At 40.6% G+C, this 18,005-nt stretch overlaps 4 protein-coding genes and 1 long non-coding RNA gene across 10 annotated transcripts in view; 4 read left to right on the top strand and 1 right to left on the bottom strand.

The window, feature by feature from the left end:
* LOC119023935 (E3 ubiquitin-protein ligase TRIM21-like) overlaps window positions 1–3,467 on the top strand; it is a 25,772-nt gene extending 22,305 nt beyond the window's left edge. The window contains exon 2 of the mRNA XM_037106248.1: window positions 3,083–3,467. The gene's annotated coding sequence lies outside the window, so the exon portion shown is untranslated. The remainder of the gene's footprint in view (window positions 1–3,082) is intronic.
* LOC119023937 (E3 ubiquitin-protein ligase TRIM21-like) overlaps window positions 1–3,467 on the top strand; it is a 4,423-nt gene extending 956 nt beyond the window's left edge. The window contains exon 2 of the mRNA XM_037106253.1: window positions 1,427–3,467. Within this exon, the coding sequence (XP_036962148.1) occupies window positions 1,436–3,088 (1,653 nt within the window). The 5' untranslated portion in view covers window positions 1,427–1,435 and the 3' untranslated portion in view covers window positions 3,089–3,467. The remainder of the gene's footprint in view (window positions 1–1,426) is intronic.
* The window catches only part of LOC119023946, a 50,670-nt gene extending 38,124 nt beyond the window's left edge, over window positions 1–12,546 (bottom strand). For 4 of the 5 annotated variants that reach the window (XR_005076368.1, XR_005076367.1, XR_005076370.1 and 1 more), the window contains exon 1: window positions 12,077–12,546. This is a non-coding gene — a long non-coding RNA (uncharacterized LOC119023946). Of the gene's footprint in view, window positions 1–11,352; window positions 11,563–12,076 lie in introns of all 5 variants that reach the window. The other variant, XR_005076371.1, reaches the window with a different exon arrangement.
* The window catches only part of LOC119023941 (E3 ubiquitin-protein ligase TRIM21-like), an 18,970-nt gene extending 965 nt beyond the window's left edge, over window positions 1–18,005 (top strand). Inside the window, exons 1-2 of one of the 2 annotated variants that reach the window (XM_037106258.1) lie at window positions 14,199–14,335; window positions 15,780–18,005. In XM_037106258.1, coding sequence (XP_036962153.1) covers window positions 15,804–17,444 — 1,641 coding nt within the window. In that variant the 5' untranslated portion in view covers window positions 14,199–14,335; window positions 15,780–15,803 and the 3' untranslated portion in view covers window positions 17,445–18,005. Of the gene's footprint in view, window positions 1–14,198; window positions 14,336–15,779 lie in introns of those variants that run through there. The other variant, XM_037106257.1, reaches the window with a different exon arrangement.
* LOC119023939 (zinc finger protein RFP-like) lies at window positions 5,934–10,737 on the top strand. Its single transcript, XM_037106255.1, has 2 exons — window positions 5,934–6,549; window positions 8,738–10,737. The coding sequence occupies exon 2, from the start codon at window positions 8,747–8,749 to the stop codon at window positions 10,391–10,393; it is 1,647 nt and encodes a 548-aa protein (XP_036962150.1). The 5' UTR covers window positions 5,934–6,549; window positions 8,738–8,746; the 3' UTR covers window positions 10,394–10,737.

The raw sequence follows: 18,005 nt of genomic DNA, 5'->3' as shown, positions 1-18,005 counted from the left end.
ACTTCAAGGCTTCAACAATGTTGAAGTGTGAGTTTGACTGCATCTACATCAATATTAACATCCACAACATCACCACCTCCTCATCCTGATTCTCTGTTTATTTTATGTCTTTAGCAGACTGTCACAGCCGCAGTGCTGTGGGAGTGTTTGTGTTGTGTATGTTTGTTCTATTCGGGTGCCACCTTCATACTCCCCCCTCCTCCTTGCCAGTGTGTGGAGTGCCACACTTGAGTCTTTGGGGGCTTGTCGGGGATTGTTAAAGAAGCCTGAAAAACTAGTGAAAGTTATGCGTCTGCGGTAGCTGCTGTGGTGAGTACTGATCGTCCAGTGTGCCAGTGTTTAGCCATTGCTATTGTGGATGACAATAGGTGAGTGTCCATCTTGGTTGTTAATAAGCCTTTCCATTGCCTTTTTTATTTTCGGGGCAATCCTAGGCGGGCAAAATGTTCCCTATTGGAGGAAGGTGTTTCACGGCCTTGGCCGCTGATGGAAGGTTTTCAAGTTGCCTCGAGCCACGCACGCTCTAGAAGATAAGCAGGTAAAGTTATGATAGGCCCCTAGGATCTGAGGAGTTGGTTTTCGCATCGCTGTACGGGTAATAATTGTGTGTGGCATCAGACATCAGTGTTATCGTGTTGGCTGGCGGTGGCCGATGGACCCTATTCCTGGTTAGGCCGTTTCTGTTGCCTCGATTTGAACCACTCAGTCGAGTTGTCTTGTAGTTCAAAGTTAGATACTGGGTAAAAGCTCCGGATAGCTTGTTTGCAATTAGACCAGCAGGAGAGGAGGGAGGAACGAGAGTTTAAGCTCCAGAGGGAGTTGGAGCTCAAAAGATTGGAGGTGGAGGCAGAGACTGCTATTAAGATGCACCAGCTGGAGCTGCAGACGGCAACGGTCAGCTCTCATGGCAGTGTCCGGTAGTCTTGTTTCAGTGCGTTCGAACGTCTTGCAGTTGCTTTACACTGGCCAAGGGATGTGTGGGCCATTTTACTACAGTGTAAGCTAACCAGCAAGGCTCAGGAAGCTTGTTCATTTCTGTCGCTGGAGGACAGCCTGAGTTATGACAGAGTCAAGAGTGCTATTCTCCATATGTATGAGCTTGTGCCTGAGGCATACCAGCAATGGTTTTGCAATCTCAGGAAAACATCCGTTCAAACACAGGCTGGCTTTGCCTGTTAAAGGCTAAAGTTTGCTCATGTTTTAATAGTGACAGTGAGCCTCAAGCGTTAACATGCAGACCGAAAACTCATTGTCACAGCACTTACATGAGTTTCACCAACGTCTGAGTGACTTCGTACCTCGGTTGGGTGGAGAACAACAACAGAACTTAACAGTAGCCAACTTATAGTACAGAAGAAATAGTTTATGAACACTTAATCAAGAAATATCTAATTACAGTTTTCTTTTTTTCCCTTTCCATCACCAGGCTGTCAACATGTCTGCTGCCAGCTGTCTGCTGACTGAAGATCAGTTTCTGTGCTCCATCTGTCTGGATGTGTTCACTGATCCAGTCACCATACCATGTGGACACAACTTCTGTAAAATCTGCATCACTAAACACTGGGATAAAAATGTCCCGTGTCAGTGTCCCAACTGTAAAGAGGGTTTTGACACCAGACCAAAGCTGCAGATAAATACTTTCATCTCTGAGATGGCTGCTCAGTTCAGACAGTCAGCTCAACAGAAAGCCAGCAGCAGCAGCTCAGAGCAACAAGTTTCCAAACCAGGACAAGTTCCCTGTGACGTCTGCACTGGAACCAAACTGAAGGCCCTGAAGTCCTGCATGGTGTGTCTGGCCTCCTACTGTGAGACTCACCTGGAGCCTCATCTGACGATGTCAGGCCTGAAAAGACATCAGCTGATGGACCCTGTGGAGAACATGGAATGCAGGATGTGTATGAAGCACGATAAACTGCTGGAGCTGTTCTGTAAGACCGACCAGATGTGTGTCTGCATGCTCTGCAGTATTTCAGACCACAAGACACATGATGTTGTTTCACTGAAAGAAGAATATGAAGGAAAGAAGGCCGAGCTGGGGAAGACAGATGCTGAAATTCAGCAGATGATCCAGAAGAGACGACTGAAGATTGAGGAGATGAAGAGCTCAGTGCAGCTCAGTAAGAAAGATGCAGACAGAGAGATAGCAGCTGGTGTTCAGGTCTTCAGAGCTCTGAAGGAGTCTGTTGAGAGAAGCCAGGCCGAGCTCATGGACACCATCAAAGAGAAGCAGAGAGAGACAGAGAAACAGGCTGAAGGCTTCATCAAAGAGCTGGAACAGGAAATCTCTGAGCTGGAGAAGAGAAGCTCTGAGGTGAAGAAGCTCTCAGGTTCTAAAGAGAGCCTCATCACCTTCCAGAGCTCCCCATCAGTGAATACTGCTCCACCCACCAAGGACTGGACAGGAGTCAGCGTCCGTCCACCTTCATATGAGGGGACTGTGGTGAGAGCTGTGAATCAGCTGGAGGAGACGCTCAGTAAACAGATGAGGAAGCTGCTGGAGGCCGAGCTGAAGAGGGTCCAGCAGTATGCAGTGGATGTGACACTCGATCCTGATACAGCACATCCTGAACTCATCCTGTCTGATGCTGGAAAACAAGTTAAACATGGTGATGTAGAGAAAAATCTCCCTGATAACCCAGAGAGATTTGATAAATGTGCTAATGTCTTAGCAAAGCAGAGTTTCTCTTCAGGAAGATTTTATTATGAGGTTCAAGTTAAAGACAAGACTGACTGGGATTTAGGAGTGGCCAGAGAGTCGATCAACAGGAAGGGACAAATCACAGCATCTCCTCAGAATAGTTATTGGACGATATGGTTGAGGAATGAAAATGAGTACTATGCTTGTGCTGGCCCTGCAGTCCGTCTCTCTCTGAAGCGTCGGCCTGAGAAGGTGGGGGTGTTTGTGGATTATGAGGAGGGTCTGGTCTCCTTTTATGACGTTGATGCTGCAGCTCTTATCTACTCCTTTACTGGCTGCTGCTTCACTCAGAAACTCTACCCACTCTTTGGTCCATGTCCTAATGATGGTGGTAAAAACTCTGCTCCTCTGATCATCTCCACAGCCACACTGAGTAGAACAAACATTTGATTTTCTACAGAAAATTTTGGTATTTGGTTTGTATATTGTTGTTTCATCAGATTCTGATGAAGCATATTTTTCCCGTTTTTTTATCTTTTTTTTTTATGTGTCACAGTATCAGTCTGGTTGATATGGTGTAAGGAACTTTATTTTTATGAGAACTGCTTTTGACATTTGACATTTTTACTGTATTTCACCAGATTCAACCATTTTCCCATTGTAGGTTGATGCATAAAATTCTTGTATTTTTGACAGTCACAAGCTAGGAATTTCACAGCGGCCACGGCGGCCATGTCCGTGGCCCTACACCTTGGCCTTTTGAGTTTGAATTTAGAGTAGGTCTGAAGTTGTTTAAGTGATTTATGGAAAAAAAAAAAAAAAAAAAAAAGCAGAACAAAAAATTGATGCACGGTGATTTAATGGCATTTCTTTTGTGCCTGTACATTTTTGCCATGATGGTTATAGGGTAATGATTTTGGGGAGGGCACAAATCATTTATATCATTTTGATATGTTATTCTTTCATATGAAATTTGACAAATGTTGTTAAAACTAACCTAAATATAAACTTGGTTAAGGAGTTCATCCTGATGGGTGTTCGTTTAACCTTTTCTGTGTATATGTGTTCTGACAATGGTTGCTGTATGACACAAACTATGGACTGTATGTGTATGTTAAGTTTATTTTAAACAAAATTTGGACGTGGAGATGGTAGAAAGCTATTTTAAGTGAAATCACATGTAACCTTGTGACTGCTGCAAATGTGTGAATTGGTTGCTGCTATTATAAAGGATGAGGAGAGACTGGCTCTCTTCAGTCATCATCTATGCGCTGCTGACCTGGGAATCTTGCTTGCAAGCAATAAAGTACTTCTATAAAAGAAATACTGTGTTTGACTAGCTCTCATCTGCACTACAAGCAACTGATTTGCAGTTGCCATGATAAATATAATCAGAATGTTTCAGACAGAGAAAAGCTGTTCAACACTTTGGAGAACAGCAGTGAAGTGCAGAGGGATCCGTTGCTGTGATGGATCACAGACTCTAAAGTGTTTGGAACAGATACACACTGAAATGTTACAGTCACAGACAGGAGGTAATTAAGTACATTTACTTCAAAAGCACAACACTTAACTTGTTGTACGTTTCTGTTTCTAGAGGCTATTTTACTTTTCCAACACTGTGAGAGGAAATATTGTAGTTTTTACTCTACTACATCTGTCTGACATCTTGATTTGATGTTTACAGATTCCCATTTTACATTAAACAAGATATAAACTCATCTCACTGTTGTTGAGTAAACTTGTAATTTAAAACCACTTTAATTTTATCTAATATTACAAGCATCCTGATGTCTTTGTCTGTTTGTCCTGTATTTCCTCTGAACCCATTCACGTGTCTTCTACTATCCTCCCGTGTCACGTTTCTGTTGTTTTTGTTCCTCTTGTTTTGTCCTGAGTTGTACTTTGCTCCTCTTGGTTGATACTTTGTTTTAGCATTTGTGTTTCTACTTTGTATTTTCAGGTTTTAGGCCTCTTGGTTGTTTTTGGATTCTTAGTTTTTGGTTTAATCAACTTTTAGTGGAAAAAAGCTTGACTTTTGTTCTTAAACCTGCCTGCCTCCCTGGTGTTTTGTATTTGGGTCCTCACCTTTTTACCTGTCACATAGAGAAAAGATGCTGAACAGTTTGGAAAGCAGCAGAAAAGTGAAATAGCAGACTCATCAGTGAGCTGAACACTGGAGTGTTGGTGGGAGTACACTGACCTACACTGATAAAATGACCTGACTAAATATTTCTTCAAGACTGAGTTAAAACCAAATCAGTTAATAACGCATGAGAAATCAATAATCTTCATCAAAAACAAGACATGAGGCAAATTCATTTTTTAACCTAAATTTTCTTTTATATACACAGGTCCACCCGAAGGTACTGGAAAGCAAAAAAACATCAACATTGAGTCCTTTCAACAATAATTTATTGAAAGTTTCAAAGTCAACCCGGAGTGATGGCAGCATAACAACAGAATTCATGGTGATTCTCTGAATGTTCCACCAATCATTGTTCAGTTTCAGCCTATGAAATGTTCTAAATAAATGGTATTTTACTTTAATCTTTTTTATCTCTTTTGTCCTCTAACTGTAGATACGATTGTTCAATGATAGTTTTGCAGCTCACACACAATCTGTTTTTCATTCTTGTGTATCACTATAAGAAAAAAAACACTTGATATTTCTTTCATGTTGTGTTTTCAAACAATCTGCCAGAGTTGATCCTATCTAATGTAGGAATGGTTGAAATGTTGTGCCCTTTGGACTCATCACATGCAATCGCGTACAAGTAAAAAAATAAGCCTTATCTGACATTTGATGTTTTACGTTAGCTGACAAGTGTTCGATTCACTGCACAACTGTGTTTCTGGACATGCTAAAGTTCCTGCCTTGTCTCCGGCCACATTATTCCTGCAACTTTCGTGAGGTACTATTTTATGGAGTCATTATCTGAGAAAGGTTTCCCATGTCTGGCAACGAGTTGAGCTACATCGTAACTGGCTATTATACCATGTTCTTGTGTTTTGTTAGCACAGAAAAAATACTGTTGTTGAGCTAGCAGGCTAGCTGCCATTTGTTTGGGATTCTGTTCCCTCCCGGCACCAGTGTCGAACGTTTAGGTCTGATGTTTGGTTTCATGGTGTGGTCGTACATTATCTTGCAACTGCAACAGTTTCATTGCAAATCAAACAGACACACCTTCCCTTGACTTCCCTCAAGAAATATTCATTTTCTCACCATGTCTGAAATTTTCTGCACTCACTTGCTATCTTGTGCTTCTTTGGTTTGATTCTTTTGGTGGCTTGTTTTGTTGAGAACCTGCCTTGTTCAAGACAGTAGCTCCATTTAATGGTCTACTGTAAGCATAAGTAGCACACTGCGAAAGTTGCCATATGATGTGAAAATATAAATGAATGCTCATTTGGGCCTGTTAATAATCTCAATAGGCTAATTTAGACTTTCTAGGTTGCATTACCTTCATTATAAGACACAAATATGTTTTGTGACTACAGACAGATTTTTATGGTGAGGGAATGGGGGCAAAATAGCTCCTCTGATAGTAAAGGTTGCTGACCCCTGACCTAGACTTTAAATGTCTGCACGTAAGATTCTCAAAATCATGCATGGAAAATGGAAGTAGCAAATAAATATACTGGCTGCTGTAAACTTCCATTGTAAAAAATAATAAGAAACTAAAATAAAAACTCATCCTAGTGCCAAGCTATATCTATTTACCATTTAGAGCTCACAGAGCAGCACTGAGAGGAGGAGCAACACTGAAAGAGAAGAAGCCTCAATGTCACATGTCCTCAAATGACCGTGAAAATTTGAGTGACAGCACAGCTGCAGTCAAGAAGAGTCTCTGTGTTTTTCTCTGCAGGAAAGTGTCTCAACAAGACAGCAGAATCTCTGACAAACATTGGTGAGTACAAAGCAACACAAAGACAAACTGCAGAAATATTTGGTTGAATTGAGTTATAAACAGTATCTGATGCTATTAAAACATCATGCTTGATACCTGACATTTATTGAGTTTGTTAAACCACATACCTTTACTGTAAAGCACAGCAGCTCAATCCAACCATAACAAAGACACCAGATAAACAGTGTCCGACATTATCGGAGTGTATTATATTGTGTATAAATGGTACAAAATTGCTGTTTTCAACTTATGTAGCTGTTAAACAGTAGGGGAGACCAGAGATAGTTTTAACACTTTTTGTCTCAGCTCCTATAACTTGCAGAATGTTTGTGGTAGGGCACTCAGATACCATCATTTGTCTATTAAAAACAGCAATGTTCTTAACTTCTTCAACTACTGTATATAACAGAATTTAGTTTTTGATGTCAAATACAAGGACTGCCATTGTTACAGCCTATCCCACTACCAGGGTAAGTTGTAACACAACCTGGGGTCAATTGTAACAATAATTGTATAGATAAAAACTGAGACCACACTACAAAATACACATCTATTTAGGTTTATTGTGCATGTGCCAACACTAAAGCATCTTTCTATGCTCCACTTCGAAAAAACTTAACACTGATGGCTAAAATAAGAACAGTGTCAGTGGTGTGGATCCTAACATCAGTAGAGTTTTCTCAAAGAAAATTTTGGGATAATACGTAAGAATGTTATACACATCAAGGTGGAAACCTTCAGCAGGAGGTCAGAAGTAGTTCATAATTTACATAAAATTACAGGAAAATGTTTGACAATTAGTTAAACAACAAACATGCACAATGTGCCTGTCTTAAATGATAAAACATTAACCTGAGTGTGTGTATCTGTGTGTGTCATCCATCTAATCAGAGTGACCAGAGTCACCGTGGTGACAAATGTATGAAGGTTTTCTAGGGGTGCAGTTTTTCGTACATCTATAACTTGCAATTTACCCTAATCTTTGGGTTTGGAATTTGCTGTCCATCAAAGACTTTTTGATTGCTGTGATGAACCACACTGGGCAGCTTTCTTGGACTTTGTTTGAAATCAGCATAGATGAAAAAACCCACATTTTATGTAAGAACTGTAGCACCGTGTTGCCACAAACCACCGGCTCCAACACACTTTTAAGCAGTTAACACTGGACAGTGTATAATGACCAATATAATTCATTTATTTAGCCAAAAGTAACAGATTGGGTCCCACGTCTGGACACAGGCCGTTACAGAACATGTGGAAACAAATACAAAATAAATAATACTCAAACCACAACAACAAACAACGAAAAAACTTTTAACAAAAGCAGTGGTTCTCTAGCTGCAAACCAAACCAAACCAACTGTCATTGATCTTACACCAAACAACATAATATGTGAAAAGAAAACACAACAAACAATATTATCAATATACTAAATCCACCTCCTATGCAGCAGATTGCAGGTCAGAGTTCCCCTCCCCACCAAGGGCACTACCCACAACCCATAAATACAATAAATGCACACCTAAATAAATAAGAAAACCACCAGCTCCTCTAAGTAGTCAGAAACCTTGAACTTATAACCCTGTCCTTGCTTCTTTAATGTGTCTGCAGCTACATGCTGTGTGACTTTGTCCTGCTGAAAATATTCTCTGTGTTTCAGAAATCTGTATTAACACAAAACCTGAGCTCTACACAGACAGAAAGTTCCACTCAGGGTTCAAATATAAATGATTAAAGAACTATTTCAGCCAATGACAAATGAGTTATTAAACTGTTATTAAATAAACAACATATGATCACTGCAATGCTAGCAAAATAGTGGATGAGGAGATTTGGTTTGTGTCCTTACACTTGAATTGAAACTTGAGCATAAAACAACCTGTGAAAGTGAGTTTGACTGCATTAACATCAATATTAACATCCACAAAAACATCACCTCCTTCTCCTGCTTCTCTCTGTTTCTATATTTTCTGTCTTTAGCTTCTCTTAATTTTATCTACTTTTGTTCCATGAGCACGTGGAGGTTAAAGTTTCCTCATGTTTTAATAATAATAACTGAGCATCAAACTTACACATTCAGATGCAAACTCATTGGCAATCGCAGCGCTAATTTGAGTTGCACAAACTTTTGAAACATTTGATCAAGAGATATCTAATTAGTTTTCTTTTTCTCACATTTCATCCTCAGAGTGTAAACATGTTTGCTGCCAACTGTCTGCTGACTGAAAATCAGTTTCTGTGCTCCATCTGTCTGGATGTGTTCACTGATCCAGTCAGCACACCATGTGGACACAACTTCTGTAAAACCTGCATCACTAAACACTGGAGTGACAACGTCCCGTGTCAGTGTCCAAACTGTAAAGAGGTTTTCTACACAAGAACGAAGTTGCAGGTCAACACGTTCATCTCTGAGATAGCTGCTCAGTTCAGACAGTCAGCTCAACAGAAAGCCAGCAGCAGCAGCTCAGAGCAACAAGTTTCCAAACCAGGACAAGTTCCCTGTGACGTCTGCACTGGAACCAAACTGAAGGCCCTGAAGTCCTGCCTGGTGTGTCTGGTCTCCTACTGTGAGACTCACCTGGAGCCTCATCTGACAGCTAAACAGCTGAAAAGACATCAGCTGATCGACCCTGTGGAGAACCTGGAAGACAGGATGTGTACGAAGCACGATAAACTGCTGGAGCTGTTCTGTAAGACCGACCAGATGTGTGTCTGCATGCTCTGCACCTATTCAGACCACCAGGGACATTCTGTTGTTCCTCTGAAAGACGAATATGACGGAAAGAAGGCCGAGCTGGGGAAGAGAGACGCTGAAATTCAGCAGATGATCCAGAAGAGACGACTGAAGATTGAGGAGATGAAGCGCTCAGTGCAGCTCAGTAAGAAAGATGCAGACAGAGAGATAGCAGCTGGTGTTCAGGTCTTCAGAGCTCTGAAGGAGTCTGTTGAGAGAAGCCAGGCCGAGCTCATGGACACCATCAAAGAGAAGCAGAGAGAGACAGAGAAACAGGCTGAAGGCTCCATCAAAGAGCTGGAACAGGAAATCTCTGAGCTGGAGAAGAGAAGCTCTGAGATGAAGATGCTCTCAAGCTCTAAAGAGAACCTGTTCGAATTCTTCCAAAGCTTCCCCTCACTGAACACTGCTCCACCCACCAAGGACTGGACAGGAGTCAGCATCCGTCCACCTTCATATGAGGGGACTGTGGTGAGAGCTGTGAATCAGCTGGAGGAGACGCTCAGTAAACAGATGAAGAAGCTGCTTGAGGTCAAGCTGAAGAGGGTCCAGCAGTATGCAGTGGATGTGACACTTGATCCTGATACAGCACATCCCAAACTCATCCTGTCTGATGATGGAAAACAAGTTCATGATAATGATGTAAAGAAGAATCTCCCAGACAACCCAGAGAGATTTGATACTTCTCGCTGTGTATTAGCAAAACAGAGTTTCTCTTCAGGAAGGTTTTATTATGAGGTTCAAGTTAAAGAGAAGACTAACTGGGATTTAGGAGTGGCCAGAGAGTCGATCAACAGGAAGGGAAGCATCAATCCGACTCCTCAGAATGGTCAATGGTCGATATGTTTGAGGAATAAAAATGAGTACAAAGCTTGGACTCTCCCTCCAGTCCGTCTCTCTCTGAAGCATCGGCCTGAGAAGGTGGGGGTGTTTGTGGATTATGAGGAGGGTCTGGTCTCCTTTTATGACGTTGATGCTGCAGCTCTTATCTACTCCTTTACTGGCTGCTGCTTCACTCAGAAACTCTACCCGTACTTCTGTCCCTGTAATAATGGTGGTGGTAAAAACTCTGCACCTCTGATCATCTCTCCTGTAAATCATACTGGGTAGAACAAACATTTGATTGTCTACAGAAAGATTCACAACATTTAATATAATAAATGTATGTTTACTGATTATATTTGGTTTTTATGTTGTTGTTTTTTCAGAATATGGTGTAATGTTCTTTATTTTTCTTAAGAACTGTTAAAAATCAAAGTTTTCTATTCCTTAAATATGTGGGCGCCAAATTCAAACCTTTTTATGTTCTGATCACTGTTTATATAAGAAGTGTTGCACACTGGCACAAAGTGCTGAAGAACATTTCATGGATAAGACAAATTTAATTTAATTTTCATTCATTTTGTTTTTAAAATGATGAAAAGTAAAATAAAGATTTTTTCTTCTTACCTTAATCAGAAATGTGATTTTTACTGTTTTCTGCAGCTGATGCTTCTGATGACGACCAAATCATGTGATTAAAAACACCATTAGCTGTTCCCAGATCAGATCACATGTGAGAGAGGTTGTAGTGTAAGATGTTGTTGTGTTATTGAAGGTTTGAGCAGCTGATGTGAACTCAACCTGTCCAACTGGTTTGTAGAGAATAAGTGAGATGTGAGGACGCCCTCTAGTGGAGTTCATATCAAACTGCAGCCTGTGTCCACATGAGGACCTGCTCTTAATTAAGAACTACAGTCTGATGCTGAAGCATACAGAAGAGTATTAGGGCAAAGGGTGAGAAAAAAAATGTCTGCAAGTTATATTATTTTCATTATGCAGTTCAAGATTTAAGTTGCCATTTTAAAATGAAAGTCAACCAGTTGAGAAGACATCCAACATTGAATATGACTGCCTCCAGAAATTTGTCATAAACACAGTGTAGTTGTCAGTATTAGGACTTTGAAGAGAAGAGAAACTGCGTTTGTTCATAAGGAAAAACCACACAAGCATGGAAGAGGTGGCTGCATTCGTGCAAACTGAAACTGCTGGTAATGTACAAATGAAAGGATGTCGCTGGTTACACCTACCTGCAACTCAGAGAGGATATGTTGTGTCACAAGGCACAATATGACAACTGATCAAGTTGGTTGATCCAGAAGGTGTGGAGCTCAGGTGGGCGCAGCGTCTCAGACGCAAATATTACTGCAACAAAGCTCCCAACGCACTGCAGCATATGGACTGGTATCATGGCACCTCTCTTGTGATTTCTTTGATAGAAGCCTAATGAAATTCTGTTTCTTGAACCGTGTTCAGGTCGGCCAGCAAGCAAAACACAAACAAATTAGCTTGGAGAAAGTTCTCCCACTTCCTGATTTCGCCCTCTCAATCAAATGTGTTCTATGATTTTCATGAATACCTCGTTTATGTCTCAGACTGCATGGGAGCGAACTGGTGAGAGCTACTAAAATGTATAATTTGGGATGTTTTATAATAATTAACACACATTGAAAATCACTCTGGCTAAATTGCAGAGAGGTCTGGTTAGTTTAATAATTGCAACTATACTGTTATTGAACATTCATTTTCCCATGCAGTTTACTTTAACTGTAACTATAGTTCTTATTTAATATAAATACCATCAGCATGAAAAACATGACAAGAATTTAGTAAAAAATAAACAATTTTAATATCTAAACCTTGTAGCTCTCATCTTTTTACTTTGTTTTGAATCACCACATGACAGAAATACACTAATATCAGAAACCTTCAATATAGTAACACTCTGGGTTTATGTAGTGTTTCTGTTGGTACCTGTAATGGAGGCATCCTGGAGCTCATATAGAAATCCACCTTGCAAGTCAGGATACTCACACCAGAACCAGGAAAAGCGATCCAGCAATTTACTCCAAAGCCTCTTCCCAGAGGCAGCGACGTGACCGGAGACCCGTTCCGAGGCTCGGTTCTGTCCTCCGTCCTGAACCAGCTCCTGGTAACGTCCAATGTCCAACCTCGTCCGCTGCTTCTCCTGATTAGTAACTGGCGATGCTAACTGCTAGCAAACATTCCCATCCTTGCCTTCAGTTAGCGGCAGTAACGAGCCCTCACTTCTAAAACACGCTCGGTTACACTCTTAACAACATGAGCAAACACTCGTATAAACTCCCGATTGATAACAGTAAATAAAACTGTTTCATAAACTTATTCGACAGTTTGTTCGGACTTAGCATCTTTCCGCTTCTCTCTGGGTTCTGTCGCTCCTCGTTTCCCGGGCTTTCCCTCTAGTCCCGCCCCTCTAACAATCCGACAGGTTAATCCCCAACAATAGAGAAAATGATTGACAGCTGCCCAAACAAATGAGAACCCAAACAACAGAAGCCTGAGGTGTTCAAAGGCCTTTCAAAACATAAGACATTTCTGTTTCACTCTCCACATGAACCACTCAAATATTAACAGCAGCAATACATTTATAGGCCCACATCAGAACAGTTTACCAACTGAAATAAATATAACAAACCCATATAAAACAAATTAGCAGGGCGCTATATTAATAAGCTACATGATTAATTGTCCACATACGTGTTTTCATATGCTATCAACCCGACTAACAATGTTCTGGAGTAGTGGTGTTCTTATTTGACTTGTTTGTGCTTATGTGTTGTGTTTTATGTCTGTTTTTAACAAAGGTAAAGTAGCATAAAATTTATAAAAAAAATAATAATCAAAGTCTGTTTCTCTCTCCTTTAATACTTTTACATGTTTTTTTTATTTTCAAGACAGAACATTGCAGGTTCCAGATGTCTGCTGGATGACAGAGAGGTCCTGATGAACACGTTTGGTTTCAGAAGATGAATTTAAACCATCTGTGGTCTCAGCCCCCTTCTTAGTTGGATGCTCATTGGCTGCTGATGCCGCATTTACTGGTTGTGGGAAATATCAGAAATGCCAGATACAATTGCAAGGACGAGTGCACTGTGACACCAGAATGCATTTAAAACGTCCAAGTCACCCACCACAGTTTACCTGTTGGTGTATGCAGTGTGTGTTGGGGTGATGAGCAAGAACATAACTTTAAAATATAATGGGCGTGAAAACAAACATTTGATTTTCTACAGAAAAATTCACATCATTAAATGTAATAAATGTATATTTACTGATTATATTTGTTTTTTTTTCAGAATCTGATGAAGCATTTCTCTCTGTCGATGTTTTTGTTTGATGTGTCACAGTGACACTCTGATTGATATGATAATATATAATAAAATAACTATACAGTCACACATGTGAGGTTGTGCTGAAAATAATGACACCAACAAGGTAAAGATGAATAGTTTTTAAGGTGAATTATAATGGTAAAATCAAAAGTAGTCAAAAACAGCCAATTATACCCTGGAACATCGTATTTCACAACAAACCTAAATATCCCTGACGTCCCACCTTCAAACACAGCCTCGTTTGGCCATCCATGAAAAAGCATCTTAACCTCCCACATTTCTATAGGAATACATGTTTTCTATGGGCACTGCACTAGTTCTTAATAAATAGGCATTTTCACAGCCTTGTATTTAATTAGTCTTTTGACAAACTGAGACTTTATTGACGTGGAAAATTATATTTTAAATAGACAAATATCACATGTATGACTCGTGACACAATTCAAGCGGGATAAAAAATATATATGTATATATATTATTTTTATTTTTCAGAAATAAGCTTCCGGGGGTCAAACCGGAAAAGGGGCGTGTCTTCGTCGCTTTATCTAGTGTTAATAAAGTTTTGGAGTGAAAAAACAACAACAACCTCCATCACTATTCCGGAAGCAAAACACAACAGTGTCGCGGTCTCCCCGGCTCGGCTCGGTTCGGCTCGGTTCGGTTCTGTTCAGCTCTGTTACGACCTCTGTTAGCTAACAACAATGTCCGTGTTCGTGCGTTTCGTTTAGAACTGCGAGGCGAAATAATAATGGCGGGATAATTCTGCTGTGGACGGACATGACAGAGCTGCAGTCCAGACAAGTGTGTCTGTACAGAGAGAAAACGTCCAGTGTTTGTCAGTGAAACAGCAGATTCTCAGGTGAGTGACAGCACATAGTTTCCAAACAATTCGTCTTACCTGTGAACATCAGTTCTACTCAGACACTGAAGGCTGAAGTCACCAACTGTCCCACCGCCCAGAGCAGCCTCCATCTTTTTCCTTCTCCACACTGATCGTGTCTGATTCTCTGTTTCGACATCAGGCTGGAAAAGTCACTTTTTTAACAGTCACACAATAATAATTAAATACTTCCAGCCCTCTATTATCACACTAAAGCTCTTTGGATACAGAAAGTGATTCATCTTTAGCTTTACTGCCTCAAATGCTCCAGTAAAACAGATGATAAAGATAAATACTAGCTAAAGATTAATCTGTTAAAGTCAGTAATGATCTGGAATTCAAAATGTTAGGGCTACTGTAAAACTATATTATCTCTATGGTTGATCTAAACAACAGGAATATTATTATTCGCTGTGTGTTTTTACAGTAATGGAGGGGTGACATTGTGTTTCTGGAATGGTTTAAATTCAAGAACCACAAGGCTCGCAATGTTATTTGGTTGGTTATGATTATGAGATAAAAGGTAATAATTAGGAGATAAGTTCTAGTTATTTGATTAAAAAAAAGTTGTAATTATTAGAGGAATGGTTGAAAATATGAGATTTTATTAGAAATATCGTAGTTTTTAGTTAAAAGTTACAGATATGAGAGAACATTTTGAAAAGTATGAGGTAAAAGCCATAATTAAGAGGTTAAAAAGTCACAATTGAAAGATAAGTTTTAGTTATTCAATTAAAAAGTCATGGTTATAACATAAAAAGTCGACATTCCCCAAATAATTTAATTTCTACTCCTCCTAATTGTGACTTTTTATCGAATATCTAGAAAAAACTTTTCTCACAGGTTTGACTTTCTGAAGCTGACTTTAGATAAACACTAAGCTTTTGGGCTTTCATACGTTTCTATCTATCTGTAAACTATTACTGTTACATTAAACTGCAATTCACTGTTCAAAACATCATGAATCTCAGCCAAACACATGCAGGACTCATTAGCATTAGCAGGGAGAAAAATACAATGCTCCCTGTCGACTGTGAGTTTACTGCGTCTTTTAGGATTTTAATGCGTAAGTCTTTTGATGGGTCTTGTGCAGAGTTGCCATCCAGTGATTGTATCTACAGTGGTACAGCTCTGTGGAGGGAGAGCTCACGTTTGTGACAGCATGAGAAGACGCGCTCCGTCACAGCCTGTTCTCACTTCAGCTTGTCACTTGCTAAGCGACCGTTATACAAACTCATACATTCAGAAACCATCTTCGTCCAAAGGTGTCCTGAGTTATTTGAGTGGAGCCATTCTCTAAGAATATTTGTACATCAGTTGGGTCCAAGATAATAACTAAGGGTGACTTTTTTATATTCCACTTATCATAGTTTTTTAGTCAAATATAATATATCTAATTGCATTTTTGTTTGTTTTTCCCCAGTTTTGTTCTCCTCAGACTGTCAACATGTCTGCTGCCAGCTGTCTGCTGACTGAAGATCAGTTTCTGTGCTCCATCTGTCTGGATGTGTTCAATAATCCAGTCACCATACCATGTGGACACAACTTCTGTAAAACCTGCATCACTCAACACTGGAATATTAATGTCCCGTGTCAGTGTCCCAACTGTAAGGACGTTTTCAACACCAGACCTGAACTGCGGGTCAACACATTCATCTCTGAGATGGCTGCTCAGTTCAGACAGTCAGCTCAACAGAAAGCCAGCAGCAGCAGCTCAGAGCAACAAGTTTCCAAACCAGGAGAAGTTCCCTGTGACGACTGCACTGCAACCAAACTGAAGGCCCTGAAGTCCTGCCTGGTGTGTCTGGCCTCCTACTGTGAGACTCACCTGGAGCCTCATCTGACAGCTAAACAGCTGAAAAGGCATCAGCTGATCGACCCTGTGGAGAACCTGGAAGACAGGATGTGTACGAAGCACGATAAACTGCTGGAGCTGTTCTGTAAGACCGACCAGATGTGTGTCTGCATGCTCTGCACTGTTTTAGATCACAAGACACATGATGTTGTTCCTCTGAAAGAAGAATATGAAGAAAAGAAGGCCGAGCTGGGGAAGAGAGACGCTGAAATTCAGCAGATGATCCAGAAGAGACGACTGAAGATTGAGGAGATGAAGCGCTCAGTGCAGCTCAGTAAGAAAGATGCAAACAGAGAGGAAGCCGAAGGTGTTCAGGTCTTCAGAGCTCTGAAGAAATCGATTGAGAGCAGCCTGACCAAGCTCATCGACACCATCAGAAAGAAGCAGAGAGAGACAGAGAAACAGGCTGAAGGCTTCATCAAAGAGCTGGAACAGGAAATCTCTGAGCTGGAGAAGAGAAGCTCTGAGGTGGAGCAGCTCTCACAGTCTGAAGACCACCTCCACCTCCTCCAAAGCTTCCCATCACTGAACACTGCTCCACCCACCAAGGACTGGACAGGAGTCAGCGTCCGTCCATCATGTGACGGGTCTGTGGCGAGAGCTGTGTTTTTGGTGGAGGACATACTCGGTAAACACATGAAGAGGCTGTTTGAGGTCGAGCTGAAGAGGGTCCAGCAGTATGCAGTGGATGTGACACTCGATCCCAACACAGCATATCCTGAACTCATCCTGTCTGATGATGGGAAACAAGTAAAACATGTTGATGTAAAGCAGAATCTCCCAGACAACCCAGAGAGATTCTCTTTAAGTACTTCTGTCTTAGCAAAGCAGAGTTTCAATTCAGGAAAGTTTTATTATGAGGTTCAAGTTAAAGGAAAGACTGACTGGCTATTTGGAGTGGTCAGAGAGTCGATCGACAGGAAGGCAAAAGTCCGACCGATTCCTTTTTATGGTTTCTGGACGATATGGTGGAAGGATGCCAGTGAACACAAAGCTAATGGTGGGCCTGGAAACCGTATTCCTCTGAGGACTCAGCCTGAGAAGGTGGGGGTGTTTGTGGATTATGAGGAGGGTCTGGTCTCCTTTTTTGACGTTAATGCTGTCACTCTTTTCTACTCCATCACTGGCTGCTGCTTCACTGAGAGACTCTACCCGTTCTTCAGTCCCTCTAGTAATCAGGACGGTAAAAACTCTGCCCCGCTGATCATCACTCCCGTCAGTCACACTGAGTAGAGCAACGATAATATGATATTAACGGGTGTGCCTTATTGATGATCCGATTCTGATTTATACATTTTTAAATTTTTCTTGTGTTGTTGTTTGATGTTACATTGACTGTCGCACTGACTCTCTGTACTCCAAACTACGAAGCATTTGTTGAATCCTTAAATGTCCCAGTGCCTATTTCAAAATGTTTTAAACAATCAAGTGAAACACTAAAATGTCCCAAACTAATTTTTGGTCGTGTATATAAAGTGTCATATTCATTTCAGTTTCGTTGTTTCAACGTGACTATGAACTGTGTTAGATGAGAAAACAGTCCAGCTCAGCAGAATATCATTAGAGAGAGTGCGAGTGCTCGTAAAATGAAGAAAAAAATATGGTTTTCAGGTAGTAAAATATGAAATATGAAAATGGTGATTTGTGTGTGAATGTATCGGTTGAATGGTGCATTGTTTCAGACAGCAGGTAAACAGATACGTGATGTGAAATATTCAGCTTGATCAGTAGAACGACTGTCCTGAGAGATATAATAAAAACATTTCTGCATTAAAATGACTCATAACAACAAGA

The sequence above is a fragment of the Acanthopagrus latus genome, chromosome 8 (genome assembly GCF_904848185.1).
Source record: "Acanthopagrus latus isolate v.2019 chromosome 8, fAcaLat1.1, whole genome shotgun sequence".
Lineage (NCBI taxonomy): Eukaryota > Metazoa > Chordata > Actinopteri > Spariformes > Sparidae > Acanthopagrus > Acanthopagrus latus.
This window is presented reverse-complemented; position numbering and strand designations above follow the sequence as displayed.